At 33.8% G+C, this 15239-nt stretch overlaps 3 protein-coding genes across 3 annotated transcripts in view; all 3 read left to right on the top strand.

Annotated features, from left to right (window-relative positions):
- Positions 5935-8123, top strand: LOC105156611 (galactinol synthase 1-like). Its single transcript, XM_011072789.2, has 3 exons — positions 5935-6387; positions 7143-7598; positions 7676-8123. Exons 1-3 carry the CDS (start codon positions 6043-6045, stop codon positions 7892-7894), a joined length of 1020 nt encoding a protein of 339 aa, XP_011071091.1. The 5' UTR covers positions 5935-6042; the 3' UTR covers positions 7895-8123.
- LOC105156610 (pantothenate kinase 1) lies at positions 8759-13567 on the top strand. The gene is made up of 10 exons (XM_011072788.2): positions 8759-8969; positions 9336-9545; positions 9761-9807; positions 10114-10230; positions 10828-10947; positions 11345-11439; positions 11566-11659; positions 12143-12274; positions 12631-12743; positions 12999-13567. Exons 1-10 carry the CDS (start codon positions 8891-8893, stop codon positions 13183-13185), a joined length of 1194 nt encoding a protein of 397 aa, XP_011071090.1. The 5' UTR covers positions 8759-8890; the 3' UTR covers positions 13186-13567.
- The window catches only part of LOC105156770 (nascent polypeptide-associated complex subunit alpha, muscle-specific form-like), a 4071-nt gene continuing 2852 nt past the window's right edge, over positions 14021-15239 (top strand). The window contains exon 1 of the mRNA XM_011072987.2: positions 14021-15197. Coding sequence (XP_011071289.1) covers positions 14021-15197 — 1177 coding nt within the window. The remainder of the gene's footprint in view (positions 15198-15239) is intronic.

The raw sequence follows: 15239 nt of genomic DNA, 5'->3' as shown, positions 1-15239 counted from the left end.
ATTCCAGCACCCCTCCCCCCAGTTTCCAATTCCGGCAATAGCCTCTCATTATTCCTGTCTTTTTTACTCATTCCTCTTTTCATTAATTTTCCAGCTTCAAATTCAAATACATATTTATTTATTTTTAAAATATAAAAGATGTGTAGTTATCAACAGCTATTAACATAGTCCCACATGCATATCCAGTTAAGAATGCCTGCCTGTCTCCCAAAATATCAAGACATAAGTACAAAATTTTGACACTATGGTCCATAAAAATGTATATAAATACATTCTAAATAAATTAAAAAGGATTTCGAATATCACAAACACTTTGTTTATTCTATTCATAACATAAAGCTGTTCCATTCATATTAATTTCAATTAATCCACATCCAAAAAAATTTAATGAAGAGTAGTAGAAGTGAAACAAAATAATTGTAAATGATTGCTTATTTGTAATTTTGAACGATCAAGTAAAAGCACACGATAAAACATGGTATACCAAAAGTAATGACTAAAAACTTTTATTTGGATCACTATTGCTGTTAAATAGAATATTTTATTATATCAAATTATATTTTACGTTACAATTTTATTTTTATTTTTTTAAAAAAACAATTATCAGTATAATATTTATTTATAATAAAAGATGTAGAGACAGCATAACAGGAGTGAAAGCAATAGCCAATAGGTTTGAGGGGGTAGATTCTCTTTGAAGAGGGTTTGCCACATGGCCATTTTTAGTAGTTTGGTGGAAGCACTTTTGTTCCAGGTTGTACATCAATTATTGAGCCTTAGCTCTTCTACTCATCATTGAATTCTGAATTTGTCTTTAGCAACCCCAACTTGTAATGAAGATGATGATCATATTCCCATTCTTTTGCTCAGTTTTGCTTTGGTATAAAGTTGTATATTCTACTCTTGCCTTTTGGGCTGCCCTGCTTCCTACTGCACCATTCTTCCAATTCCTTTCTCCTAAATTCAACACACTATACTAACTAATTATAATCTAATATATGTACTTCTATTCTACCTTAGCAGTCTTTGAAAATTACACAAAACCTAATATATGTATTAGTATATTATCATTTCAAAGTTTGACATATTCCTTACTACTCAGACTTCATTTCTACCTAATAAAATCTATTGGACTAATATCAAATTATTAGTCAATACAATACTCAAGACTGCGTCCGCCTTAAGAAACGTTGCAATTAGAGAAATATGTTGCTATTTAATTATCTAGTTCATGAGCTCTTTGACATACAGGTGGTCCTTGATTGCATTGAATTCAAATTTTTATAATACATATATATATATATATATATATATAAAACAAAACATAGTTAGCTATCGTACTTTAAATTAAGATTATCTTTTCATATTTTTCTTTGGACTCAAATAAATGTATATAATAAACAAAGTAATTTTGATAGATATATATATTATGCCACATGTAATAAGCGGTTATCAAAGACCTCATATTCAACCATTTATTATCTTTTGCAGCAATTTTAAAGACAAGTATCACAATCTTGAGTAGGGTTTTATGGTCGGAAGGTGACAGTATTGTCCCAACCAGAAGTAAATAGAAACATGGAACCAATTATATAAAACATCATTGGCCCATGCATATATAGTAACGGGTACTGTATGACAAGTCAATATAATTAATGTCGTGTATATGAAGAAAGCAACTCTTAGGTGCATGAAAATGTCGCAAAAGGACAACAAAGATAATAATGATGCTGATGATGATGATGTGATTATATATGACACTTTTAATGAGTACTAATTCATGAATCTTCTTATATATACATACAATATGGTATTTTTCACAATCTCAATAAAATACCGTTGAGGAGATGAGCATACAGTTGAGGAAGGATAAAATGTGATTTTAGTTTTATAATTTTGGAGGGTGTTAATTTTAGTCCCGCTTAATTAAAATTCATAATTTAGTTCTACAATTTAAAAAATTATTATAATTTTAGTATTTTTCATATAATTTGATCTAAAGATTTCACGTTATTAACCATGTCAATACTTAAACTGGAGTTTCTGGCGAATTTGAGTCCACTATGTTTTCTTTTTGAAAAATAACATGGCAAAAAAAAAATAAAATTACAACTTGAAAAATTTTGCCATATCATCAAGTGGTAATTTTCTTTTTGCTAAGCATTTCCTAAAAAAAATATTTTGAACTGTCATTTCATCAAATTCGCCGAACATGAATGCCCCGATTTAAGTGTAGACATAAAATCTTTGGTCAAATTAGCTAAAAAAAACCAAAATTAGCATAATTTTTAAAATTATAGAATCAAATTAGAACTTGTAATTTAAAGAGAACCAAAATTGTCACCCTGTAATTTATATGATTAAAATGGTATTTTTTGTGTGCAGGAAAGATACTTTACTCCCCAACCATGCAAATTGATGTTTGTTCTTTTCCTATCACTGCGGCTTTTACCTACACCCATATTGTTCTAAAAGATTGTGCCAGTTTGAGATTAATTATTAGTGTGCTGATGATGACCAAGTTTAGAGTTTGAATCTGTGATATTAATATTGCAGGAATAAAGAACAATTGTGTAATTTTTTTTATATTATGTAAAATTAATTCTTTATTTTTACTTTTGATCCCTTTAATATTGGGGTGTGATAATTTATATGCAGTGAAATAAATTTTTAATTTTAAGGTAGAAAATAAAAGAAAAAAAAATAAAAGAGAGAAGACGAAACCATGATAATATTTACACATGGTAAAAAAACTATATAATCATCGACTCGATAATTTTGGTCAGTAGGGTAAATAATTATAAAATGGATTAGATAAATCCAAATATTATTAAAACAGATTGTGGTTGAGTGAAGTGAAGAATTGGATATTAATTATCCAAAAATGTGTAGGTGATTAATGTATTAATTAATTAAAAGTGGATGAAGAGTCCAAAAGAGTTGGGCGTGATTGGATGGGCTGCCTTATTGTATATATTGTGTTGATAATATAGTTTATATTGTTGCCCACAATATACAATTCACACATGTTCCAGGTGTTGGACGTCCCTCTTCACCCACACCTCCCAATTACCCCCACTAATTTCAACATAAAACAAATCCCACAATATACGTATATACGATATAGTTTTATTGTATAATATGTATTATTTATTATAATAATAAATATTATTTAAATTTAATATATTTAGTATTATTGATTAAGGTATGATCAGTTGCGTACTCAAAAGATTATTTTAATCCTATCAAAATTTAATCAATTAATTTAAATAAATATTAAATAAATTACAAAAACATCTTTGAGATATTTTGTTATAACTATAAATACACCTCTTTATTTAAAAAGTTATAAATACCTTCCTGATATTTGAAGAAATTGTGTAATCCTTAAATGGAGGTATGGAATTGTCAACTTTGCACTTACTGTATTTTATTATTTTTTTTAAAAAAATTAAAATTTTATAAAAAAAACTGAACAGGGTGGATGAATTTTTTTTAAAAAATTATCCACTTAGTCCAAAAAAATAATTTTTTTTAAAAAAATAAATAAAATTATAACTTTTAATCCACGAGGGCATCTTTGTCAGTTCCCTATAAAAAAATGGATGAAAAAACCTAACTGATTGGGCTAATTGTTAGACTGTCATTAAAATCAGGAGGTATTTGTAATTATGCGAAACTTTAGGGGAGACAGTCATAATTTACCCTAAATATTAAATTCAACAAAAAATTTAAATTAGTACACAATTGCTTTACAAATATAATACAAAATATAGTGATATAAAGTATTCATTTGACCATATTATTGAGTAGGTTAAACTTGTAGTTTGAGTATAAATATCGTTTCTTGTGCCAATTTTAGTCTTTTTACAAGATTTATGAAACTAAATATGTCAAGTTTTTTTAATTTTGGGATCATTTTGAAAATTTCGTAAAGTATAGGACTAAATTATTTCAAATATAATTAATTTCTATAACTATATCTTAACAATCAAAAGGCCGCAAAGTTCTCGATACTAGTAGTTGTTGTTATCAACATTGATACTAGTAGGAATTCTTGCAACTGAAAACTATTTTTTCATATTATTTTTAAAAAGTCACAATGAGATATTTAAATAAAACTACCTATTGATTACAATTATTTCATCAATATCAACTAATATTCATAATACTTGAAACTAAGCCCTGTCGACAGCCGGGGCTCGACAGGACTTAGCTTCGCTCCTTATTATGATTGTTTTAATTATTTTTATTAAATATTAATACATAATGATTGTATTTGATTTATTTTTTTAAAAAAATTGCAAATCCTCTATCTTTGTCTTGCCTTTTGGTTCCTCAAGTAATCAGCAGTTAGGATAATTTTCATTGGCTTAGTTTGGCTGTCGGCTTATCTATTAATTATAAAATTAATTAAAGTGCAACTTATAGTCTAAATCATGCATGTCTATGATGGCTTATCTTACGTTTTGGGGTTAATACAATTTACTCTATGTGTTAATAAAAAAGCGTAAAAAGTTCCTTTAAAAAAATAAAGTGTAATTTACCCCTTGTGATATTGACAAATGTCTTATATTGATTGCACATGAGAAGTTTGAGTGACTATTTATAAATCTTAAGACCTCCTCTCTCTAGTATGATGTTTTTTCAAAATAAAATCATAAAGGCTCGTCAAAATCAAATTATCTCTTGCGTAATTGGTCATTATTCAAATCACATCATTTAGCACCATCGGTAGGAATAAGGTCATGTACTCATCCCAAGTCCCCTTATACGCGGGTAGATGATGTAAATAAGTTTTTGACATTGGTTGCAGACAAATAACTTGAGCGACTTATAGCCAATGAGCTTTTTTTTTTTTTTTTCCTAACGATGCGCCTTTTTAAGATAAAATCATAAAATTCATATAAAGTTAGAACTAATAATTCTTCATGCAAGAAGCCACTTATCAAATCGCAAGCTATATACGTAATTGCGTTTACATTTTCCTATGCATGTGCTTGTTTAACCAATATTACATACATATTGCATGCATTTACAATTGAAGTAAATTTTTAATCTCTTGATTTTGATAAATCATAAAAACATACTAGTATTAGTATACCTTTTGATTTAATAAATTTGATTTTAACAGCAAAATTACTTGATTAATTAATGATTCCCTGATCATATATATATGTATATATATATATTCTCTTATATAATGGAATAACCCTGTAGATAACAACGTTGGTTGTATTTTGTATATTCTTTACCAGTCAACTTTTTTGCTTTTTCCAAGTTAAAATAACGTTTTTTGGTTTTTTTCATCACCTTTTTTGAGTCAACCACGTTAGAGAACAAAAATATAAACGCGACTATCACGAAATCTAATTCTAATTTGAAATGCCTACCACTATTAATTAATCATGAATCCTTCATAGCCTTTTTTAAAAATAAAAATAAAAATATTTATAAGTTTGATTTAAATATTCAATTAAAAATATTCCACAAAGACAATGACAGCCACTCCATCCCCTCTCCTCTCACTTGTCTTGCATGCTTTATTTTCCATCAGAAAATTAAAAAAAAAAAAACCCATAAAAATAAAGAAAGAATAAAGTAGGAATAGTATATTCATTCAAATTAAATTCATGTCAATTTCAATTCCAATTGAATATGACCTCAACCTATTGGTTAATCCTGGCCGTTGTTCCTGGTGATAAGGCTAGATGAATGGTAAGATGAAAGAGCAAATTAGTGTTCATACATTCTCTCCACACATCCCAACGCTTTTCTTTTTTTTCCACAACATAATAAAATTATAAAAAAAGCACCAAACTTTTTTACATAAAAAAGATAGGAATATGCATGGTAACTTGATTTGAATTTCATTTGGAGTACATTTGACGTGCATGAACATTTCATTTTACCCCTATTTAAGCTGAGAAATCGTGCCATTGAAGCTCAGAAAAAACACCAAGGCAAATATTTACAGAGTTCACAAAGCTTCCTAGCTAGTTTTACTACTTACCTTAAAACACTCAAAAAATCTTGTCAGAAATGGCTCCTCAAGTGCCCTCCGTGGAAGTTATCCCAACCGGCACCGGGAAAATCCCGGCCATTGATGCCGCCGACCACCCGACAAAGGGTTATGTGACGTTCTTAGCTGGTAGTGGTGACTATGTGAAAGGAGTGGTTGGTTTGGCTAAGGGTTTGAGAAAGGTTAAGAGTGCTTACCCTCTCGTCGTGGCGATCTTGCCCGATGTTCCTGAGGAGCACCGTGAGATCTTGAGGTCACAGGGTTGCATTGTCAAGGAGATTGAGCCCATTTACCCGCCCGAAAACCAGATTCAGTTTGCCATGGCTTACTATGTCATCAACTACTCCAAGCTTCGTATTTGGAACGTAAGTAATCACTCATTTCTGCACCTTTAGACACTATATGATACTGACACGTCAGTGCACCATATATGTACATATGGGATCGATGCATGTGGGCTATTTATATATATATATATACATTTATATATATGCATATGCATACATATACTAAAATTGTCGTTCTTCCAAAATTTTCTTCAAACAAGATTTAACTAAATTTATCTGATTATATTATAAATGTTTTTATACTTAAACACGTGGCTCTTACTCTTTTTAAATCGATCATATGAAAAAAATAGCCAGCCATCTTGATCTAAATCGATTGTTGTTCATTGGTACCATAGTCTTGAAATTTTAGTTATCCTAATTCTAAGAATAATTTTGCAAAGTATTTTAGAATTGATTGTTATTTATAAGTTATACATGCATGAAGATCATAATTATCTTGTACTGATATAAATTGAAGTCCATGCTGATTCAAGTGATGACAATTTTTCCAACAGAGGAAAAGTAGTATAGTTAATTATGACCGGAAAAACTGTTGAGATTTTCATCAGTCCCAGACAAGAAAATTAATCGGACAAGAAAGCGTTGGATAAAGAAGACAAGAAATCTTTAGCCACAGATATGGTCTTCCTGCTCAACCCCTGCACATAACATTTTTTTTCCCCTTAACTAATGAAAAGCAAATGAGCCCACATGTATGTAGGATCAACAAATGAGATGATCAAATTGATCATGATGAGTTAATCAGAATGATTAACGTTAATTTGATGCAGTTTGAGGAGTACAGCAAGATGGTGTACCTGGATGCAGACATCCAAGTGTACGAGAACATCGATCACCTGCTGGACACACCTGACGGCTACTTCTATGCTGTAATGGACTGTTTCTGCGAGAAGACATGGAGTCACTCTCCACAGTACTCTATAGGGTACTGCCAGCAGTGCCCTGATAGAGTGAAGTGGCCTGCTGAGATGGGATCCCCTCCTCCGTTGTACTTCAATGCTGGCATGTTTGTGTTTGAGCCCAGCAAAGTCACTTATGACAACCTTCTTGAGACTCTGCTCATCACCCCACCAACACCATTTGCTGAGCAGGATTTCCTGAACATGTTCTTCCAACCAATCTACAAGCCAATTCCACTGATTTACAACCTTGTTCTCGCAATGCTTTGGCGCCACCCGGAGAACGTAGAACTTGAAAAAGTTAAAGTTGTTCACTACTGTGCTGCTGTAAGTAAAACTATTTCCCTTTTTTGTTGTAGCTTAAACTTTTATATGAGGTGGTTAGTAATTCTGTTTAATCTCAGGGATCAAAGCCGTGGAGGTACACTGGCGAAGAAGCGAACATGGACAGAGACGACATCAAGATGCTGGTGAAGAAATGGTGGGATGTTTACAACGATGAGTCACTTGATTTCAAGGGTGAAGATGGTGTTGCCGGGGAAGAGGCCTTCTCCAAGCCTTCAATAATGGCTTCCATGCCCGAACCTGCGGTTTCTTACATCCCTGCCCCTTCTGCTGCTTAAGTTTGAACAAGTGAAGGAGTTTAATCTGCAAAAATGATGCAACTCCAACGCACGTACGTCTTATCATGTTAACTAAAGTTTTCTGCTTTTGGTGTGTAACTGATCAAGAATATGCATAAGTTTGGTGCTGTCTGATTCCGTCTGATCATATGTAATCTCCTAGCAGTAAAGAAATGTAATTGTTCTGCTGCAATTATTATCAACTTTTCTCTGTTATACTATTAGCAAATCTCTTCCTAATTATGATTGTGGGTCCGCATACAGAGGATGCAAGATTCAACTTTATGATTACAGGGTTCACATAAAAGGAAAACTCCAATCTTATCGAGGTTAATTATACATAAGTTAATGTTTGTCATATAATTGAAATAGAATTTAAAAAGAGTTGAGTTTAAACCTAATCAGGCAAGAATTTCGACAAACTCAAATATTACTACCTTGTACTCACAACAGGTCAGAATCATGACCAACGTTTCTCCATCCTGATCATGTTTCGATCGAATGGTTCGCAATACATAAAATTTGCAGTTGTCTAAAATAAGAAAAGGAGATCCATTTGAAAGGAACGAATATATGAAAATAACATGTTCATGTTAGGACTAAATCAATCCAGTAAAAGATGGAATTTCAAGCAAGGTGATTGATGCATTGAGCAGAAGCTAAAGGACTGCTCTTTGTTACGGGATTATTGGGCTTCATCACTCTTCTGGAAATCTTTGGATCCTGATGGTTTCTGTTGGATGGGCCCTGCCCATGTTTAGATCAATGCCCAGCCCACCAACCCAAAAGAAAATTAAAAGAGAAGAATCTCCAGATTGGCTTTTTCTGCTGTCGTTGTCAGCAGCAGTTGGTGGAATCAAAGTGGAATTTTGCATCACAATTCTGACTAGTAAAACTAAAATGTAAGATACCAATAATGCACTCCATGTGTATCAAGTTTGATCAATAATTGAAACTGAAAACAAAGGCTTTCAATTCAATCCAAAGGAAGGAGGAATGGAGAGCGGTAGAGTTGAAGCGAAGATGGAGAAGAAAGAATCGGGTGGCGTCTCGCATCTCGCTCTTGACATTGGAGGTAATTTGGAATCTACTACTTTACATGTCGAATTCGGCCTTTTGCGGCATTGATCAGAAATTTGAGTTTTGGGGTGCAGAAACTATTAATTATGATTCTTTTTTCTTTTTTCCGGGTTTGCTGTATTTGGGAAAAGTAGCAAATTTGAAATCTTGATTTTTTTTTCCTGGAATCTAGTTTTGTGTATAACCTTAAGACTATGATCAAGAACAGTGCAAGTCTGTGATACAAATAGGCATTGTATCAATGTATACTTGTCCCTTTGTTTTCTATTTTGGTTTGCTGCAGAAAAGGTACTCTTTCATACCATTTACCAATATTTGCAGTAATGTCTGCGACATCCCTCTTCTTTTGTGTGTTATGCAGGCTCTCTCATTAAGATGGTGTACTTTCCAAGCAACAGCAGTAGGTCCATTGACGATCAGGTGAATGGTTCTTCAAAGGACGGATTGGCGGCTTCCGGTGGTGATCTTCACTATAGCCTCCTCAATGGGAGGCTTCATTTCTTTAAGTTTGAGACTAGCAAGGTCAATGATTGCATTGACTTCATATCCTCCGAGCTACTTCGACACTGTGGTATGCAATTCGTCAATTATCATCAGATGATGTAATATTTGAAATAAGCTTAGCCATCATAACATTTGCTATTCATTATTCTTGATCGTTTTTCACTTGGTTAAGTCAAACTTAACATCTCTCATTTTCTAGATTACTTGTTCTTTTTCCTATAACAGTAAATCCATATGTTGAGTTTACATTATTGTCGTCTAAGAGGCATATTCTGGATTCAGGTGCTCGGGATAATGAGGCTCCCATTAGTGGAAAAAATATCATCAAGGTAACTTTGATTGAATTTGTTCCAGTCTCTGATTACTTATTCAGATTTGAAAAAATGCAGACAAAACTATGTTTCAGACAGCAATATCCAGTATATTGCGCTATTTCGCTTTCATATGTCTTAAAGTTATCATCTTATTCTTGCTCTTTGAATAAATATTTTCGAGTTACTTCATCAGACAAAACTATATTTCAGAAGCAATATGATCTTTTCACCAGCAAGCACCACTCATGCTGTCTTGCTAGAGTTTTAGATATTAAATTTTATCTGGAGGAAGAATCTCTAATGAACAGCATTTTGATGAAGGCCACAGGTGGTGGGGCATTTAAGTTTGCCGATTTGTTTAAGGAAAGGCTAGGAATTACACTGGACAAGGTAGATGAAATGGATTGCCTTGTAAGGGGAGCAAATTTTTTGCTTAAGGTGGGAACCTTACTCCATAAAAGATTGATCTTCCAGTAGTTGTACTTATATATTACTTGTTTGACAAATATTGGAAGAAGCATATTTCCACTCTGAAATTTCTATTGCTGTCTCCAATATTTTGTTACATTGCTCATGAATCTGGGAAAAAATAACATTTAAGTGATTTTTCTTCAGAAATTAGTTTATTAGTTCTGATATTTGTTTCAGGTATGAGTTGAGACTTTTAATTGTATTCTTACATCTGTATTTCCACATAGAGAATGCATAAATTGGACAAATTTGCAGTTTTCAATTAGTTGAACAATTAATTGAGATGAAGCAATGTACAGTTCATCTGAGACCTTGGCCCAAGCAACCCACTGTTATCCTGTGATCATTCTTCATAAAGGAGGGGGTGATGCATCAACTGTTCACCCTTCTTTTGAATATGACTAGAGATCATTGAATTTGTCCATGCTTTTCAGAATGTTGTTGACAAATATGCTAGATAGCTCATCTTGGGGGGCTGGAAGTTCCTTTCCTTCTTCCTAATTTTTTCTTCTGTGTGAGGCTGTAAAAATGTGTTTCTCAGCATTTCAATTGTATATCCTCTAGACAGTGCACCATGAAGCATTTACATACATGGATGGCCAGAAGGACTACGTACAAATTGACCACAAAGATCTATATCCTTATCTCCTTGTTAATATTGGGTCTGGCGTTAGCATGATAAAGGTAATGTTTCCAATCTATCTTTCTGCAAAAAACTCAATTGAAAAGTATTCAGATTGCTATAGAGATCGAATTAAAACAAGAGTTGATGAAAACAAATAGGGGATGAATTTTTAACTCTTTTGTGTAGTGTGGGAGAGCTAGATAGGAAAAGTCAACTTCTGCCCAAACCCTTGTCTTTTTGCATTATATCATGTTACATCATCATCTTGGAACTTAGTAACAGGTAATAACTAGGAGGTAATGACAACATAGGACTAGTAAACAAAAAAAATTGTTATGCATGAACTGCTCGTTAATTACGAGTGTTGAATCAGTGGTACGAGTTACATTCTTTCCTTCAATTACATAATTCTTGTCTCAGTTTATTGCTGGTATCTTTCACCCGTTGCTTGCTTAGGTAGAGAGTGACAGCAAATTCCAGCGAGTTAGTGGAACAAGTGTTGGAGGTGGTACATTCTGGGGCTTAGGGAAACTTTTGACCAAATGCAAAAGGTCATGCCTCGTAGGTTTCTCATAATAACTTGATATTTACATTATCTACTGATACAGTGTTTCTTTGGTCAAATGCTTGCTATATCTTAAGAAGACTCCAATATGTTTTCTTATGTTTCTTTTCAGTTTCGATGAGTTGTTGGAGCTAAGTCATCGAGGCAACAACAGAGTGATAGATATGCTTGTTGGGGATATTTATGGTGGGATGGACTATTCGAAGGTATATACTCTTGATGCATTTTGTCTTCTTATTTTCTTGGTGTTTAACACAGATTGAAAACTGTTCTTTTAACCTGTAGTTTAAGTGCACAATACAGAGTTTGGTTATTGATGGAATCTTTGCTCATTGGTTTCAATATTTGGTGAAACTATGCAAACAACAAGAATATTAAGCGATTTAAACATGTTGATAGTTGAATCATGCAATGATCTTTCAATCTTTTGTTTGGTGATGAGATTTACGATATTAAGATTGTTGCATATCTATTAAGAATTTTCCACATGCCTGCTCAACCCATACACTTTACTGAACACAAGATGCAATGATGGCTGAGTATCATATCATGTCAGAATGCATAATGTTTATAGAGTCAACTCTTTTGATGCCAGGATGTAGCCCATGATCATTTCAATAATGATATGAACCACAATCCATATTGTTATACTAATAAATATAAATTGTTTCTGTGATTAAATTTGCCAGATTGGTCTTACATCAACAGCAATTGCATCTAGTTTTGGTAAGCCAATATCAGAAAACAAAGAGCTCGAGGATTATAGAGCTGAAGACATAGCCCGTTCTCTGTTAAGAATGATTTCAAATAATATTGGGCAGGTGAGATGCTCTTAGTCTTGAAATGTTTTGCTGGTACAAAAATGGTTTTCGTCCTTCTATTTGTACACGAAAGAAGATAGACTATTTTCACTACTGAGGCAAAACAAGCATAGGAAGAACCTGCTTCAACCCTGTGAATCTTATTAACTTGTCAAAAAAATGAAAATCTTTTTTAAAAAAAGTTGGCATTTCAAGGATTCCGGATGCTCATCTTGATTCAAATAGCTCTAACATTTTGTTATTTTCTAATAATAAATTTAGGAAAACACTTCAGATGAAACATTAAAAGTGATTTACATGTATATTATATTTTATCATTTAGTTTTCCTTTGCTGACTTCGATTTCAATCTTTCAGATAGCGTACTTGAATGCACTACGATTTGGACTCAAGCGAATATTTTTTGGAGGATTTTTTATTCGTGGACATTCTTACACAATGGACACGATATCTGTTGCAGTTAATTTCTGGTATTAACATTTTCTACCTTTGCACAATGCTCTTAGTTTCTATCTTTGTTCTATTTCCAGTCATAAAGAACAGATTTTTGGTCCTCTCTTTTTTATCACAATTAATGGAAATCAGGATCGCATTTTCAAGAATAGAACAATCAGTTCTCATTCTAATCTTCTCCGACCAATTTATCAAACCATGAGATTTGTGATTATATATGTGATGTTTGTCATTTGGTTGGACTTCATCTAATTATATCGTATTATTTCCAGGTCAAAAGGGGAAGCAAAAGCAATGTTTCTGCGGCATGAAGGATTCCTTGGGGCATTAGGAGCCTTTTTGAGCTATGAGGAGCATGATCTTGCCGATATGGCACATCAATTGTTGCAAGAATTTCCCCAAAGTTCTTATTCCACTGAAGATGGCTTTCGGACCGCACGTCCTGCCACTAACTTGTAAAGCTTGCATTGTGCAAATATGAAGAAGTACCATAAACGAAGCAATTCTATGTTGCTGCATTTAGTTGCATATGTGAAACAAAGTAGTACACCTGCACTGCAAGAACACCTAAAAAATTTGATATTTCAGCACGAGTTAAAGGAAGGTTGCCCTTTTGGTAGAAATGTCAAGGTGAGTTTATTTCTGCTAGGTTTTTCTTTTTCCCAAGTACACTAGATATCTTCTGTTGTGTAAAAATTATACAAGGGTATATTAAGTGACTTTTTTTTTTTCTTTCTTTCTTTTGTGTCTGTATGCGCGCATGCGTGTACTGGAAAGTGTTGTAAGAACTATATATGATACTGAAAAAAGGATTTTATGGAGAACTCATGTCTGTTCCTCTGATGCATTCGTAATCTTACCCTTATCCTATGTTTGGATTCTCAAATTTAATGAGGAAGGTACTTAAAGAAAATCCTTACATGATACGTTTTGTGTTTGGTATATTTTATGTAATTACGTATAGAAAACGAACCAAGAAAAGCAAAGGCAAAAAGGAAAAAGAAATTCTCATGATAGTAACTGTAAATGATAGTTAATAAATTGTGAGTTCATAAATAAGGGGAGAACGGAAGGAGTTTTCTGATCTCCAACATAAACTCTCAGGCATTGAAGAACTTAACTGCACAAGTTCGTTTAATGTTTACATTTACTGTTACAAATTTGGCGTCTTAATTCAGATCTCTGTGGAAGATAGAATCTTTACAGGCTTCAAATGTATATATATCAGACATCCTAAACTACTTCTGACTCAATCAGGATATGTAAGAACAAGCAACATCAGATGCTAAGAGAAATGAAACCTCTTCTCTGTTTTCTTCTTGTCCTCTGTGTCTGCCTCAACGCATCAGGAAAAAGAACAGAGAAGAGGAAGTATGTTTCCATTAGGAACAAGGCAAAAAACGAAGCACTCGTTGACTGCACGGCTGGGAACGGAATTTTCAAGAAATTGTTGAAGCCTGGTGAGAAAATTCTCTGGCGCTTGCCAAAGGGAACTGGAGGGAAGAGCACGAGCATGATTTGCCATGTCGATATTCGGAACGAGGATCACGTTCATGGATACTTCTCTGCATTTCTTCACAAGACATGTAAAAATAAGTGTAGGTGGAGGATTTTAGATGATTGGAGAGTGCAGCTGAAACTGACTCCTGGAAAATGGAAGACCTTTAAGCTGGAGCAAAACAAGGAAGATGCCAGGATTTCTGGTGATCAGTTTTGTGGAGTAACTAGTCCTGATTCTGCTACCAAAAGGGGGAAACATAAATCTGAAAATTGTGGTGGTGATTCTTGTAATGATGACAATCCAGTTTCATCTCCTGGAAAAGACAAATCTTTACCAGTGCCGCTTAAGAAACGAGAGCAGCATGGACCTAAGGAGGGAGATAAATGTCTGGGCTATTTTTGTCCGAAAGAGGGTAGAGCTTCACCACCTAAGCGGTCTACAGAAGGAACAACAAAGCCCAAAGAGCAGAAGAAATGTACTGGTGCTTCCTGTAAGAACAGTTCTCAGCTTTCACCACCTCCTACCAAACCAAAACAGAGAGGGAAACTTTGTATTGGTGGTTCTTGCGGTAGTAATGGCAAAATTGCACCGGCTCCGACAAACCAAAAGCAACCGCAGCAACAACCAAAGAAATGTGATGGCAAGTCTTGTGGGAAGGACACTAAGGTTCTGCCGCCTGCAAAACAGACATCGGTGTCCAAAGAAGCAAAGAAATGTGATGTTAAAGTTGCACCACCTCCTACACAACAAAAATCCCGTGACACTAAATCACCACCACCTACAGAGGGGAAATCAAATTCAAGAAATGCCAAGAAATGTGCAGGTGATTTGTGCGGCGGTGGTGCTAAACTTGCACCAGCTCCTAGTAAGCAAAAATCCCAACAGTCTACCAAATGTGACGGCATTTCTTGTGGTGGGAAAACCATATTACCTCCACCTGTAAGTGGGCAAGGGAAATCTAGAGGACCTGGTGCTGAGCTTGTGCCGCCTCCCAGGAAGGAAGCTAGACCGC

The sequence above is a fragment of the Sesamum indicum genome, linkage group LG2 (assembly GCF_000512975.1).
Source record: "Sesamum indicum cultivar Zhongzhi No. 13 linkage group LG2, S_indicum_v1.0, whole genome shotgun sequence".
NCBI lineage: Eukaryota > Viridiplantae > Streptophyta > Magnoliopsida > Lamiales > Pedaliaceae > Sesamum > Sesamum indicum.
This window is presented reverse-complemented; position numbering and strand designations above follow the sequence as displayed.